The 15,174-nt window shown below is 38.6% G+C and overlaps 1 protein-coding gene across 2 annotated transcripts; it reads right to left on the bottom strand.

Moving 5' to 3' along the window:
* Nucleotides 1-814: 814 nt before the first annotated feature.
* Nucleotides 815-14,659, bottom strand: NMUR2 (neuromedin U receptor 2). Of its 2 annotated transcripts, XM_054487495.1 has the most exons (4): nucleotides 13,731-14,659; nucleotides 7,332-7,416; nucleotides 4,719-4,844; nucleotides 815-1,766 (listed from the first exon to the last, which is right to left on the bottom strand). In XM_054487495.1, exons 1-4 carry the CDS (start codon nucleotides 14,454-14,456, stop codon nucleotides 1,492-1,494), a joined length of 1,212 nt encoding a protein of 403 aa, XP_054343470.1. In that variant the 5' UTR covers nucleotides 14,457-14,659; the 3' UTR covers nucleotides 815-1,491. The 2 variants fall into 2 exon arrangements, with proteins under 2 accessions (XP_054343470.1, XP_054343472.1); XM_054487497.1 differs by lacking the exon at nucleotides 4,719-4,844.
* Between the last annotated feature and the right edge of the window lie 515 nt (nucleotides 14,660-15,174).

Consider the following 15,174-nt stretch of genomic DNA (forward strand, 5'->3'; position numbering starts at 1 on the left):
AAGCCTTAGTTAGATGGCATCTTCTTCCAAGATAAAACTGTTTCATCTGCATTAAAAATATTTTTTTTTCTGTAGTCAACTTCATCAGTTGTCTTAGCTGTAACTTCTGGATGACTTGCTGGAGCTTCTACATCAGCACTTGATATTTCAGTTTGCACTTTTATGTTATAGAGAATGGATTTTTTCTTTAAACCTCATGAACCAACCTCTGCTAGCTTCCAACTTTTCTTCTGCATCTTTCTCAGCTCTCTCTGTCTTCATAGAGTTGAAGAGAGTTAGGGCCTTTCTCTGAATTAGGCTTTGGCTTAAGGGAATGTTGTGGCTGGTTTGATCTTCTATCCAGACCACTCAAACTTTCTTCGTATCAGCAATAAGGGTGTTTTGTTTTCTTACAATAATTTATGTGTTCACTAGAGTAGCACTTTTAACTCTCTTTAAGAGCTTTTCCTTTGTATTCAAAACTTGGCTAACAGCTACAAGAGGCATAGCTCTAAGCCTATCTCAGTTTTTTTACATCCTCACTAAGCTTAATCCTTTCTAGCTTTTGATTTAAAGTGAGAGACCTGCCACTCTTCCTTTCACTTACACTTAGAGGCCATTGTAGGGTTTTAATTGGCCTTAATATTGTTTTGTCTCAGGGAATAGGGAGGCCCATGGAGAGGGACCAAGATGGGGAATGGCTGGTGGGTGGAACAGTCAGAACAACACAATATTTATTAAGCTCTCCATCTTCTATGGAAGCAGTTCATAGGTTTCCCAAAATAATTACAATAGTAATATCAAAGATCACTGACCACAGATCACCATAAGCACATATAATAATAATCACATTTATTGTGAAAATTATGACAATTGATACAGAGACATGAAGTGAGCACATGCTTTTGGGAAGAAAGGTGCCAGCAGATTTGCTCAACAGCATTGCCACAAACTTTCAATTTTTTTAAAAGTGCAATATTTGAGAAGCACAATAAAATTAAGCACAATAAAACAAGATATGCCTGTAGACTGCTGCCAAGGGACACTGATGTTGGCTTCTCACATCATATAAAGTAGAACAGCATGTACATGTCTTCCTTCTGTGGCTCACAGTGGCCATTGGTAGTAGGAGTGACAGCCTGACTCGGAACGTAGATGACTCAGGACAAACCATTTCCATTAATGGAAATTAATCAAGATATAGGTGCCATGCTTTTCCAGTCTTGTTCTTGGCATGAACTAGTGAAGGGGCATGAGGCAGTTAGGATAGTGGAAAGATAACTAAAAATCAGGCAGTTCTGGGTTTTGAAACCAGATATAACTCTTAGTTTTCACGTTTATTAAAAAAAAATTAGCAATGGGTACATGAGTTGTAAGAGCTATTCTACCTCTCTAATATCATATGAGAAGGCATACATTATGGGATGTTCCTCTCTGAAGTTTTGAGGCATAGAGGAAAGTCAGCTCTGAAAGAATTCAGGTTTTGTTAAAGTGGCAGCTTTGATAGTTTCTTCATGACATCTGTTCACTAGAGAGGGCTGTTGAGAGGTGAGAGTTGTGCACGGATGACTGACATGGGAACTGGGGACCTATATCTTCGGTCAGCTCCACAAAGTGGCATTCTGTCAGGAAGATGTTCCGCTGGGCAGGTGGCAACTGTGGGTCATGCTGGGAGTGCCACTGTTTGTGGAAAGAAGAGATCACATTCTGGAATGCTGCCTGGAAGCGGCGAGACAGTAGGTTATAGATAATGGGGTTGACAGCTGAGCTCAAGTAGAAGAAGACACCTGGAATGCAGGGGATTTAAAAAGATGTGCTGAGAAGAACTTGAGTGACCAGCATGAAGGAAGAAGCATAAATATTTACAAAGGCCTAGAATCCCTGTGATTGCCTCTTTTGGAAGTGATAATACATACAAGCCTCTAATTGAGAATACAAAACGCTCTGTATAGATCTTCCACCTGTGCACTTAGCAATCAAACACAAAGATTAAAGAGTCTTGGAGTACGTTAGGCTGACATGGGATCTCTCTGAGATGTTCAGCAACTCTCTTTGATCCCTACTTGTTTAATTAAAGAACATGTTTCCATAACATGAATGAAAGATGCTTAAATATCAGAGGGAAGAGAAACGTTTCTATCTCATTGGAATTTTACTTAAATCTATAATTTGGAATTGCAAGTAGTGGAAGAAGATAAATCAGCCAAGGCTTAGTTCCTGCTGAGACTCCTTATAATGCTAAGATATGGCTTCAAAGAAATATTCCCTAGCGTGCTGTTCCTACCTACCCTTTTCCCTTGATGGTTCCTCCACCTTTTGAAGAATTGCATTTTACCATTTATTTCCTCTACCAATTAACCTTCACATTGTCATTTTCCTGTTTGGAATACACTCTTCCTTTATTGCCTTTTTAAATTTTATTTCTCTAAAGCCCAAAATGAGGCCAAGTTTGGGAATCAGAGGACCTAGTTTCTGATCTTGGCCCTCACATATCCTGTGGCCTTAGACAAACCTTAGCACTTCAATTTCTTTCTCTGTAAAATGGGAATGTGATTTCCAGCCTAACCCACCTCCCTGGATTATTGTGAGGGTAAAGTTAAGACACCATCCCCAGAGAGGTTGAGAATGGCTAAGAATGTAAAACAAGTGATGGGTAATATTGCCAACAGGTTCCTTGTTGTACTTATTTATGTGGTTCAGGACATTCAGAATGCTATATGCCTTGTTTACAGAATAAACATGGAAGAATATTAAAGGAGAATATTTCTATGCATTAATACTATTAGTTCATTCAAAAAATAAATATTGATTTAACTCTTATTATGTGCCATTAACTTCAAGGCACACTGGGAGGTAGTGAATTTAGACTTTGTTCTTCAAGATCTCGGAATGGTACTGCAGAGACAAGATTTATGGCTAAGTTAAATACTTAACAATACAACAATACCAAGCAGTATCTGTTAAGAACAAATATGAGATAACAAATCATGCTATAGCAATTCACATAATAGCAGAAAGACAAGGACTGTGACAGTCATAAAAGATTTAGTGGGGGGCGATTGAACTCTAGCCAGGCCTCAAAATGGGTAAGAGATAGTTGAGGAAGATAGGAGAGGGTGTTGCACGTACAGGGTATATAGCACGCACAAGTGTTCAGGGGCAGGTATGGCCATATTGTGCAGGAATAATGTGCAGAACTCTCTAATTACCAATTTGATGAGTATATGGTCTATGAATAAAAATAATAAAAGTTGGAGGATTAAAAGGCAAGTTGGGGGTATTTTCTGTAGGGTTTAAGAGATTTAGATTTAATCTAGTGTATTAATATAAAAGGGGGGAGATGGTATCTGAACAGGATCATGTCATTATTGAGGCTATAACTTGAAAATCTTAAGATAATTGCCTTGACTCATCCAGAGATTTGTAGTCACTTAGTCAAGTCTCATTTGACCTCGTAGTGCTTTCTCATTTATTTAAACATTTCTGTTTTCTGCAGATTAACCAAAAGGATAAACTAAGAGGTATACATATTTTTGAGCTTTGGTTGCAAATGGTTGAACAGGAAAGTGCTAATGTCCAGGAATAAGCTATACATTAGGCCTGCTGAGTACAAAAAAGAGAGTGACAGCAAATATATAATATACACAGTATTCAGTATAGATGTCATTGTTTCTGCATTGTACACATCTGGAGCTTAACTTGTAAAAGGTGATCTTATCTTTCCTTTCCGGTGATGTCTTCGATAATCTAATGAGCCTATAGAATCAGCTGGTGACCAGGAGAGGTGAGGGGACAGAAGAGGTCTGAGCCTAAGCCTAACACTGAGTTAGCTGTCACTGACTGAGAAAGAAGAAACTGGGTGGTCATTCTCTGCTCCATTTTAGTAGAAAGAACACTGAACTTGAAGTTAGACGACTTGGGTGGGTTATTTGTTAGCTAAGTGCCTTAGGGCAAATCATTTCTTCTTGTGGAAGTGTTTTATTTTTGACTATACAATGTTAATCATAATATCCACCTAATGACCTTGCGATGATTATAGAAAGATATACAGCAATTACAGCGTAAAGAGCTCTTTAATATCTATTATTGCATTTGCTTCTTACCATCAGTCCAGGTTTGTCTACAGGAGGCTTTTTTTTTTTTTTGCCATTTTACAGTTGAGGAAACTTTGGTGTGAAGGCAGCCACGTTCTCCAGATCACTCAGCATAGCGATGGTGAAATTGGGTTGCAAATCCAGGTCATCTGACTTACTGACCTTTCCACCATGGTTTCCACAATATACTATGGTATCCTCAACAAGCAGAGTTACAGTAGCCTAAAAGAAGAACTTGATGACCTACGAATACCATTTGGTTTTCCTTCATGAGGATATAATACTTCCCAAAGGCAATATGAGATTTCAGGGACATGGGTGTTTACTAAATAAGAACCAACTTAATTGCATGGCCATTTGGAAGATAACCAAAGGAATCACTCCTTGACCATTTTCCTTCTGTAATCATCACAGTTAGACTTGAGGTTTTCCATAAAGTAGCCTTGAAAATAGTGATCTGGTATATATGTATTTGGAACAGTACCAAACATAATCAATCTCTGAATAAAAGAAAAATCAAATGTCTTCATTATAGCATGGCAGATCCCTGTGATAAATTGGAGTACTTAGGCGTCTAAGCAAGATGAAGAAGAAGCTGCTGTTACCTGAATACTAGTCATGCACCAAATCAGGCTAAGGTTTTACCTGACACCACATGGATGAGGTTGAACACAGCAGCAAGGGATTCAGTCCACTCCTCCACAAAGCTGAAGAAGAGTCGGTCAATGTGGAACGGGGCCCAACAGATAGCAAACACTAAGACCAAGACAACTGAAAATGGATGATAAATGGGAGAGCAGAAGGCAGTCTGTGCAAGGATAGGTATACAATGCTCACTCTGAGTCAATCATTTCTTCTAGCAGTTTTTCCCTTCAAATTTGTTAAGCTATAACAGTTATAGAGGCAAACTAGATCCCAAAGAGCCTCAGTACAAAACATTTAAAACACAAGAATGAATTGTATAAGATCTAGAATCAGTTTTCCATAAGATTATACAAGATTTCTTGTATAATGTAAAACTTTTTAGAACATTTAAAATAGTACTTAATTTATTTCAAAGTCCTGAAAACATCTTATTGTGAAAGATAAATAATAAACTGTTAAATGTATATATAAATTCATCTTGTTGTTATAGGAATAATTAGAAGTTTCTCTGAATTCAATAATTTAAAATTCTGTAATGGGTAGGCAAGGAGAAAGAAGAGATCAAACAACCACAAGCATAATAATACTTTACAAGAATCTTTTGATTGGAAGGGATGTGTCTGTCATATTATAAATTGCTACAGTACAGAATTCCTTCCCATCTCTTATTTTCACCTCCCAAAACAGAGACTGGTATTTCTGTAGTTTTTCTTTGGGGCATTTAAGCTCCACAAATTAAACACACACACACACACACACACACACACACACACACACACACACATACACTTTTTTTTTCCTTTGAAATTGTAAATACTTTACTTTGCTATGACATGACTCTTGGGATTTGCCTAAAGATAATCTTTTGGGGCTAGGGGAGAGATAAGGGTATACGTGAAACAAGATTAGCTATGAGGTAATACTTTCTGAAGCTGGGTGATGGGTACATGGGTATTCATTTTACAGTTTTCTGTACTTGTGTACAGATGTGAAGTTTTCATAGTAAGTAGTATTATACATGCATTTCCTGTTGGCATTAAACACATTCAGAGTAAGTTGTTTGCCTGTGTGGTATGGTTTCAAAGTTAACTATAGGTTTCTACTGAATTTGCCAACCCAAGGAAAGTCCCTAATCTGTTCACTACTGCCTACAATTCCCTTTAATTAAAACTTTAATTCCTGACGGGTGCGGTGGCTCAGGCCTATAATCCCAGCACTTTGGGTGGCCAAAGGGTGGATCACCTGAGGTCAGGAGTTCAAGAACAGCCTGGCCAAAACCCCATCTCTACTAAAAATACAAAAATCAGCTAGGTATGGTTGCACACGCCTGTAATCCCAGCTACTCAGGAGGCTGAGGCAGGAGAATTGCTTGAACTTGGGAGGCAGAGGTTACAGTGAGCCGAGATGCCACTGCGCTCCAGCCTGGGCAACAGGGCAAGACTCCATCTCAAAAACAACAACAACAACAACAGCAACAACAACAAACAATTTTAATTCCTGTTAAAGTTGAACCCCATCCCAATGCAAATACTTTACAGTATATTCTGTTACTGTGACTTTAATATGAGTGAGCTTCATGTCTTTTTTTTTTTTTGTGAGAGTAGATTATGACCAAGGAGAAAAGGGGAGGGATAATGAAGAAACTATGTTTCTTAATAGAGAAAGTCAAGTGCCAAGAGGAGCTAAAATATTTCCAAGAAGATAACTCTTAGAATCGAGAAGACCCACTTCAGGGACTTCACAGTTTATTTTTTGTTCAGAAATGCTATATAGTTACAGTGAATGTTTCATATGCATATTAGCCTGGAGGATTCATTTCTTCTAAACTTTAGATTTTGATTTGCAAAATATATTATAAATCTCCTTTCCCTCATCAGTAACTCTCATATAGTAGTGCTGCATCATATATTTTTATAACATTCTTTTGGGAGACTGTGGCTCAGTAAGTGAATTTTAAAAAAGATCTTATTTATTCAAAAGTATATTGTTTGAAACAAAGTTATACAATGTCATATGTGAAATGGCTACTTGGAGATGCTTGCCAGATGTTCTTAACCTGGAACTAAAAGATCCCATGGAGTCTATGAGTATCAGGGATTGGTTCATGACCTCCTGAGATGGATTGTAAAATCTTTTGTGTATGCATATTTGTTCATTTTTTTTGGAATGGAGAGTCTACAGCTTTCATCATATTTTAAAAGGAATCCATAATACAAATAGGTTAAAAACCTGCTCATTTCACAGAGGGGGGAAAGTGAAGCTCAAAGGCTGAGAAAGTGAATGTAATTTACCAAGCACCACACAGAGTGTATGTCAGTGGATGAAACTGAGAGTGTTGTTTTGAGGGTTCAAAACCAAAAATAAAACAAAACACACAGGTCCTAGAAGCTTGAAGAAGCAAAGGAAGACAGGTCATCTAGCGTTGACATAGACCATTAAGGAGGTGTCTTCATTATATATCTCTCCCCTTTGCTCCTTGATCTTAATCTACTCTCATAAATACCCTGTTTCAGGATAAATTGGAACCTACCCCAGCAGCATTTAGTTGGTACCAAATGTACCTCCTTTGCTCTTACGATCAAAACAAAATAAAAAACAAAATGGGGCACTTACACAGCATCTTGTTGACTGATTTTCTGCAGGGTCTTTGAATATTTGCATTCCCTTCATCTGCCTCAAGAGATTTGTCTTTCTTTAGCTGAAAGGGAAGTAAGTTGGGAGAGATAGTGAGAAAGAGAAACATTTTTCCTCCTGTTAAAATCTGAGAAACATAACTCAAACACTCATTTTGAAGACAGAAGAACTGAGACCTAGAGAAATGTAAGACTATGTCAGATGTTTAACAGTATGTTGAAGGTGGAATTGGATTCAGGTCATCTACTCAACTGGATAAATGACTGTGGCCAAGTAATAGCGCAATCACTTTTCGTATACAGTTATGTGGAACCTTGGCTGTGTAGCATGTTAATAGGTGTTCCATGAAAAATGTAAAATTCTGAAGTTCAAGAAAAGTTAGAAAGGCTTTTCAATTCATTCATTCACTAATTCATAATTATTAGAAATCTGTTGAAGTGAAATCCTGCTATGTGGTGGATAAGTAGTAGAAAACAAAAACAGGAATTCTTGCCTCATCAGTATTTATTGTGGATCTTCTCAGAGACTTAAATATGCTGATGGGCATTACGAATTTTCAAGGGGGATAGTGTATCAACTTTCCACTTACCTCCCCTCTACCTTCCACACTCACATCACCTACACATATCTTAGCCAAAAGGGAGATAGTGCTTGACTAAACAATATTTTCCCCCAACCCTTTTCAGTGGATTACCTTGTACCATCTTGACAAACACAAATTGGGAAATGTTGTTTTAATATTACAGTAATATTAATTACTGAAAACAGTCTTATGTGTTTCTGAGTTAAGATGTTTAAAATATATTCATCCTTGTTGGAAGATATGGAGATCCTTGATGTAACATTTGAAACTTTCAGCTATCAACACTACTTGTATGCACAATCTTCCTTGCTCAGTTCAAGTCCTGCCTGTTCCTGAAAGACTTTGATGACCACTTTAGCCCACTGTCTTCTCCTTCCTTTGAACTCCCACAGCACTGAAGATCTACATCATTCATCCAGTTGTGGAAGTTTTTCTCTTTATTCTACACATTTTTTAATTTGTGGGGATGTTTGGCCAAATAAAGGAAGCTTTAAGGACTCATGATAAAATACCATCAAATATCCAGAAATTAGTATAGTACATAGTGAATATATATTTGCCCATTGGTTCTCTAGCATTTACTTCTCTCTTCTCTTAATAATAGCACCCTAATTTTCCCTTAGGGAATGTACTCCTTCCCCATTCTTAGTCTTTAATTTGGATAGAGGTGTCACTAAACTTCAGCTCCAGGTATAGTCCCTAAACAATTTAGCCAATCAACTTGTTCTATCCTCCAGTCACAATGACTTAATAATGCAGACCAATGAAATTTCAGATATTTGCTTGTGCTTCTGAAGATGCAAGTTTTCATTTATTTTTTATTTGGACTGCCAGAGGGAGTCCTTCTCTGCATATGAGGTCTGGAATTACAAACGTTATTTTTTTTCCACCACAAAGAAAAAATGCTTGGAGCCACCAAAGGATGACTGTGTGCAGTTTGAGGTTGAAACCAACACCATAGAAAAAAAGAGCAAAGAAACAGAAATAAGGTTAGGTTTATAATGAGATTGTGTGTTTTATTCGATTCATCTTCACCAACAGCTAGCTCGGCTTCTGAACTTTTCATGTCTATGCTCCCTTTGGGATTTACCCAGGGTTGGAGTCTCTTATCGGCAATGTAAAAAGTCCAGGCTGATTGATTGAAGCCATCAGGTGGAATGAAAATTTAACTTATTTTATACAGTCATGGCAGTAGATTAGAATCAATCTATTTAGTTACAGGTAGATAGATTCTAATTCAAGATAAGGAAGAAATTGTTGTGATTATGTGCAATAATGGAACAAACTGCTATAAGAAGCAATAATCATCCTGGGCTGGATAGCATTTTGAAGGAATACTCCAGAAAAGGTATTTAAAATTAAATAGACTTAGAAGAGTGGTTCATTAAAAGCTGCCTCGAAACTTCAGCAAATCCATATCTGGTCTTCCTAACAAACACATATGCTGCTTGCAGTTAGGTAGTGCTCAGGACCACATAGGACCTCAAGAATCCTCTTGGATAATGTATAAACCTGGCCATTTGTCTCTTGAATATATTGGAGTATTCTACGTGTATCTGTGTCTTCATAAAGTAAAGGATTAAAGACTCTGTGAGATTAGGACTAGACAGGAAAAATCTGAAGGTGAAAAGTATTATTAATGCAATAGTAAAACAAAATCATGCAGGTAGAGTGCTTATCTCAGTGCCTGGCACATGATACTCAGCAAGTTGTATATTACTGCTATTACAGTGATTCTGATTATTATCCAGAGTATACTAAAGAGACATCAGAAAAACTGATTTTTAAAAAATAGAGTTGTTTGTTTATATATATGAGGTTACTTTTGTGGAGTACTGAGTCCCTTCTAGAAATTCTTTTCTCATGTTACCACTCACTCACAATGAGTGCCTGTACTGATACAAAGAAGGAGGCAGATACACTGAGAAGAAAAACACATTCAAGGTTAGAGCAATGCATCAAACTTCAAACTTTACTAACTCATCTTAGATTAAATCTATTAAAGGTTCTAATTATTTCATGCCATTTAAAGATTGTGGTTTTTACAAGATGCAGTTATTCTATTATTTTATTTCAGTCCATAATTAAGAACAATAAAAAATATTGAGATATATTAGTCACTTCCTGCCTTGTGTTTAACAGTTCTCAATGGTAATTTCTCCACCCCAAGGAACAATTTAAAAAAAAAATCAAACATCAAACAAATAATTCACACAATTCTTTTATGAACAAGCTTCCTGTAGCAGCATAGTTTACACTAAAAAGAAAATCATGTGCTGATGAATTGTTGCTCATTTTGCAGCTTCCTTAGTTTATAATGACATAACTAGCTAACTAGAGGAAGAGTGAAAAATTTATTACTTACGTTTGGTGTACATTGTTCCAACAGAATTTGGAGTGGTTGACAGAATAGAATAGAATCAAAAGAGTTAGTCTAGCCAATATTAAATGCTGCTTTATCATTGAATAATTTCACTTCCCTACAGATGTTTAGTAAGGTAGATATTCAGCCATTCATTATTCTTCCCCACCCCAAAACTTTTATTTTACAACTCAGGTTACAAAAGGAGGAGTGAAAAATTGTGATTACTGTTACTAAATATTGTGATTACTAGAAGTTGTGATTACCATTACTAAATAGTGTGATTACTAAAAATTGTGATTACCTTCATTAGCTACATAAGAGCAAAGTGAAAGGGAGGTTCGCGAGGTTATTATTCAGGTTGATACATTATGCTGATCAGTTGTTTATACTGCCTGAAATCACTCTACCAGATGTTCATTTATATAGTTTGTGGGACTTAGTTTCAGAATACCAGATTATAATATAGGTTTTGTGTAAATATCTCTATAATCTTAACACAGTCTATTTACTTAAAAAAATTAGTACAACCCTGTGTTGGCATGGTTGAATTCTGCTGCAATTCATACATCCATCCTCATCAACTCAGTCATGAATGCAGCATGCAGGAGATGTAAGAACTAAATCAGACTGTCACCAGAACTTCCTCCCAGATGTGGAGGGACTTGCCCTAGAATTGTCTATTTTCTATCTCTATAATGTTCAAACCCTGGAGAACAGCTCAGTGGTGGCTGTGTCCTGGAATGATGCAGCGTGACTGAATGCCAAGCTGTGAGCACAGATATGGGTTTCCTCCTTCTTCTCTGGTCCTATGATTTCATCAGTCTTGGGCTTGCTGCCTTCTGAAAGCAATGGGTCCCAGAGTCAATCACACCTTCAAACTTTCCAACAGAGTCAGTCACTTAACAATCATTAGGATTGCTTGGGTCTCTTTGAGATGATATTTCCAAGTCTTTGTTTTAAAGATAGAGAAGCTAAAGCCCAGCAACGAAGGAAGTAATTTGGCCTCATTCGTTCACTGAGCTTACAGTCTAGTTGGGGAGAAAAAAATTAATTAAGGAATCCATAAGTATGGAAATATAAATTGTAATGAAGGAAAATCACGGAGAGCTGTGAGCACCTACAACAGGAAACAGGAATGCTCAGAGAATCTGGGAGAGCTTCCCTGAGGAAGTGTGATTGAAGTATGACACAGAGAATAAATGAGGGTTAGAAAGGCAAAAGGGGGAGTGGTGGCAGACAGTGGGAACATTTCAGGCTACAGGTATAGTGTACATAAAGGCCCTGCAATCAGTGACACAGAATAGGGCCTACTTTTCCTGACTTTCAGTATAGAGATTTGTAAATTCTTCTAGGAGTGACTTTGTAAGCAGTTAGTTTCTTTCCTGGTGTCCTCTGGTACCCTGGATAACAGCTCATCCTTCCTGAAAACAGGCTGTCAAAAGTTGCATTACATACACAAAGCAAACCACGGTGGTTTTTAAACTTTTGTCTGAGCTATCACTTACCTCCTGATACAAGGTAGCCATGGACTTTTGATAATAAAACACAATGAAACTGATTGTAACAGATTGGAAGAGGAAATGTGCATTTCCTACTCAAAGTTAAATATTTTTCCCAAATTGACCCAAAATAGGTGACTGTTTGGCATTGGATGAGGTAATACTAAGTGGGTGGGTATTTCTCATAAGACTTTCTTTGGAGTTGTATAGTCTTTTCCCTGCAGTGAGATGTGCAGGACATTCTTAAGACATGGCTGTGAGCTAGTGCAGGGTGGGACATGTCTCTGGGAATACAGGTGCTAGCCCTCCAGGAGGGGACTGGCACAGCTCTCTGCCTAATTAGATTTACTCTTGTGCCCAGATGTCTGTGACACTTAGAATTTGTTCTTCTTACTTAGACCTTACTATTCACCTTAGGAACAATAGGTATTCAAAAGGACTACCATTGGGCACTCACTTCTGACAATCAGCTTCTCAGAGATGGACTGAAATAGGAGTATATTAGCTGTCACATAATGTGTGATGTCAGAGCCATCTCAAAGCAAATGATGTGAGTGTGATATCTTTTTGTCCTGTCATTTAAAACTCACATTGCTTCAGCTCACAGGTGTTTTTTTTTTTCTTTTTTTAAAGGAATAATAGACTGTTAGAGCTAGAGGGGACATAGATAGGATCTGATGTGACCTTTTCATTTTATACATGGAAAAACTAATTCCAGGAGAATTATGTGGCTTGCCTAAAGGCGTATTATATGTCAGCTGTAGATCTGGGAGTCTAAATGGTCTCGTAACTGTTTACTACACAAGCTATAATACCTCCCTTAAGTGGGTGTAAAATTGTCATTGTCAAGAACTTTTCTCTTCATGAATTTGGGTGCAGAATATACCAGAGAGGAATTATATAGACTAATTCCTACCCTTATTAAAAATAGTTTCTCTCAGCTAATTTAGACACCCCCCTTCTGAAAAAGAAATCAGTTTACCACCATAAACATAGGAAAAGAACCTCTAATTATATATGTTGCAAAATAAGTGATATCTTTTTCTTAATTTCAGATAAGTTCTTATTCACATTTTTTTACTCTATCTCATGTGTTGTTTACTTCCTTATCTCTCAATCTGCACCTGCTCAAAAGAAGCTCAAGTTATCTCAGTCATGTCATTAATATATATGACTATATATTATATATATATTATATGACTATATATATGACTATATATTATATATATATGACTATATATATGACTATATATTATATATAACTATACATTATATATATGACTATATATTATATATGTAACTATACATATAATATATATAGTTTTATTTTGTTTTGTTTCAACCTCATTTTAATGAAAGGGTCAGAGCAACCATGGGAAACGTCTGATTTTAAAACTGAATACCTGTCTTGGACTACAAAATAGGCAGGGATACTTTGTGTTATACTCAGACCAAGTTGGTGTAGAGGAAAATCTCAATGCAGGCAGTGGCCAGGGGCTGGAAAGTGACAACAGGATGTGGAGAAGTCTCTCAAAGTGTGGCCACCTCACCCCAGATCACCTGATGTGCTTATTTAAAATGAGGTTCCACCTCAGACCTTCTGAATCCCATTTTCCTGGGGGTGAGGTATGCATATTGCTCCCAAAGTAAGTTTTCTGGATGACTCTTAGGAACATTTAGATATGAGAACCCCAAGAATAGAGGGAAGAAAAATAGAAGACGAGCTAAAGGAAATGATAAATAGTTGTGGTTATCATTCACCTCATTTGAGGCAAGTCCTTTTAAGTCTCAATTTCCCATTTGAGCTCATTCTATTTTCCCTCTGTTCCCTTCCATTTCTGAATTTCCCCAATTCTAAGTTTTTCTCTGAACTTTGAGCCTGTGAAAAAAGAAGGGATGCTGCCTCAGGCCACCCCAGCCTCGATACTCACTCTGAGTGCCATGAGGTGGTAGAGGACACTGATGACAGTCATGGGGACGAGATAGAATAGGAAGGAGGTGACCTGGATGATGAAATTGTAGATCCACATGGGCTTGATGACCGTACAGGTGGCCGAACCTGGGACCAGGGACCCATTGGGGAAGTAGTGGAACTTGATGCCGTGGATGCTGGTGTTGGGCAGGGAGAAGAGCACGGAGAAGCCCCAGACGATGCCGAGGATCCTGAGGGCCCGGCGCCGGGTGCTCTCCAGTTTGGCGCGGAACGGGTGTAGGATGGCCACATAGCGCTCCACACTGACGGTGGTGATGCTGAGGATGGAGGCAAAGCACACGGTCTCAAAGAGGGCCGTCTTGAAATAGCAGCCCACGGGCCCGAACAAGAAGGGGTAGTTGCGCCACATCTCGTAGACCTCCAGGGGCATTCCAAGGAGCAGGACCAGGAGGTCAGAGACCGCCAGGCTGAAGAGGTAGTAGTTGGTGGGCGTCTTCATAGCCTGGTGCTGCAGAATCACCAGGCACACCAGGACATTGCCAATGACCCCCACCACGAAAATTGGCACATACACCACAGACACGGGGAGGAAGAAGTGGCTGCGTCGAGGTCCGCAGAGGAAGGCCAGATACTCCTCGGTGCTGTTCAGGTGTTTCTGGAATGGGTCTTCTAGCTTCTGCTGGTAGATCCAGGAAGCATTCTGAAGTTTTTCCATCCCTGACATTAAAATCCAAGGCCTGAGCCTCCCCTGGTACGAGGCTCTTTTTCAAGCTGAGCCAGGAGAAAAAAAAAAAAAAAGGGAAAAAAAAAAAGAGAAAGCAGTCAGGAAAATCACAGGCTTAGTAAGGAAGGCAGGGAGAGAGTGAGAGTTTCAGCCTCCAGGTTAGGCTGCCTGGACTGCCGATCCCTTTTGAAGAGCCCTGGAGACACAAGCCCCTCCCCTTGACAGGCTGAGGGCCAATGAGAGTGTGTTAGGCTGCACTGGAAGAGACCAGTGCCGGCTTTGAGTCAGGGAGCAGGGGAGGAGGCAGAGACCTCTCCCTGAATAGGAAGGCGCTGGGAAGGCAGAGCTGACACAAAAGAAGCCACTCTAACTTCATGGATGGGCACTTTGAGCAATGCATGTTGCAAAGTTGTGGGAATCTGGGTAGACATAGAAATTAAAGTTGCAGGGTCATGGGCAAAAGAATACCAATCTCCACTAATTCTTGTCAGCCGTACAGCATGATGAAAATAGGAGATCAAGAGATTTCTCAAGTTATCTTGTTCCACTGGCAATTCAGGGTTCTCTGGGGATTAATGTGATAACATGATTAATGTGACTTTTTGGTTTTGACTGCATCAACAATAGAATCCAAAGCCTGAAAGGGCATGTGCACAGTGCCTAGCCCTGACTGCTACCTGACTCTTCAGTCTCAGCAGAGCTTTGCTGTAAGCAAAAG

This window comes from Pongo pygmaeus, chromosome 4, assembly GCF_028885625.2.
Source record: "Pongo pygmaeus isolate AG05252 chromosome 4, NHGRI_mPonPyg2-v2.0_pri, whole genome shotgun sequence".
NCBI classification, from domain to species: domain Eukaryota; kingdom Metazoa; phylum Chordata; class Mammalia; order Primates; family Hominidae; genus Pongo; species Pongo pygmaeus.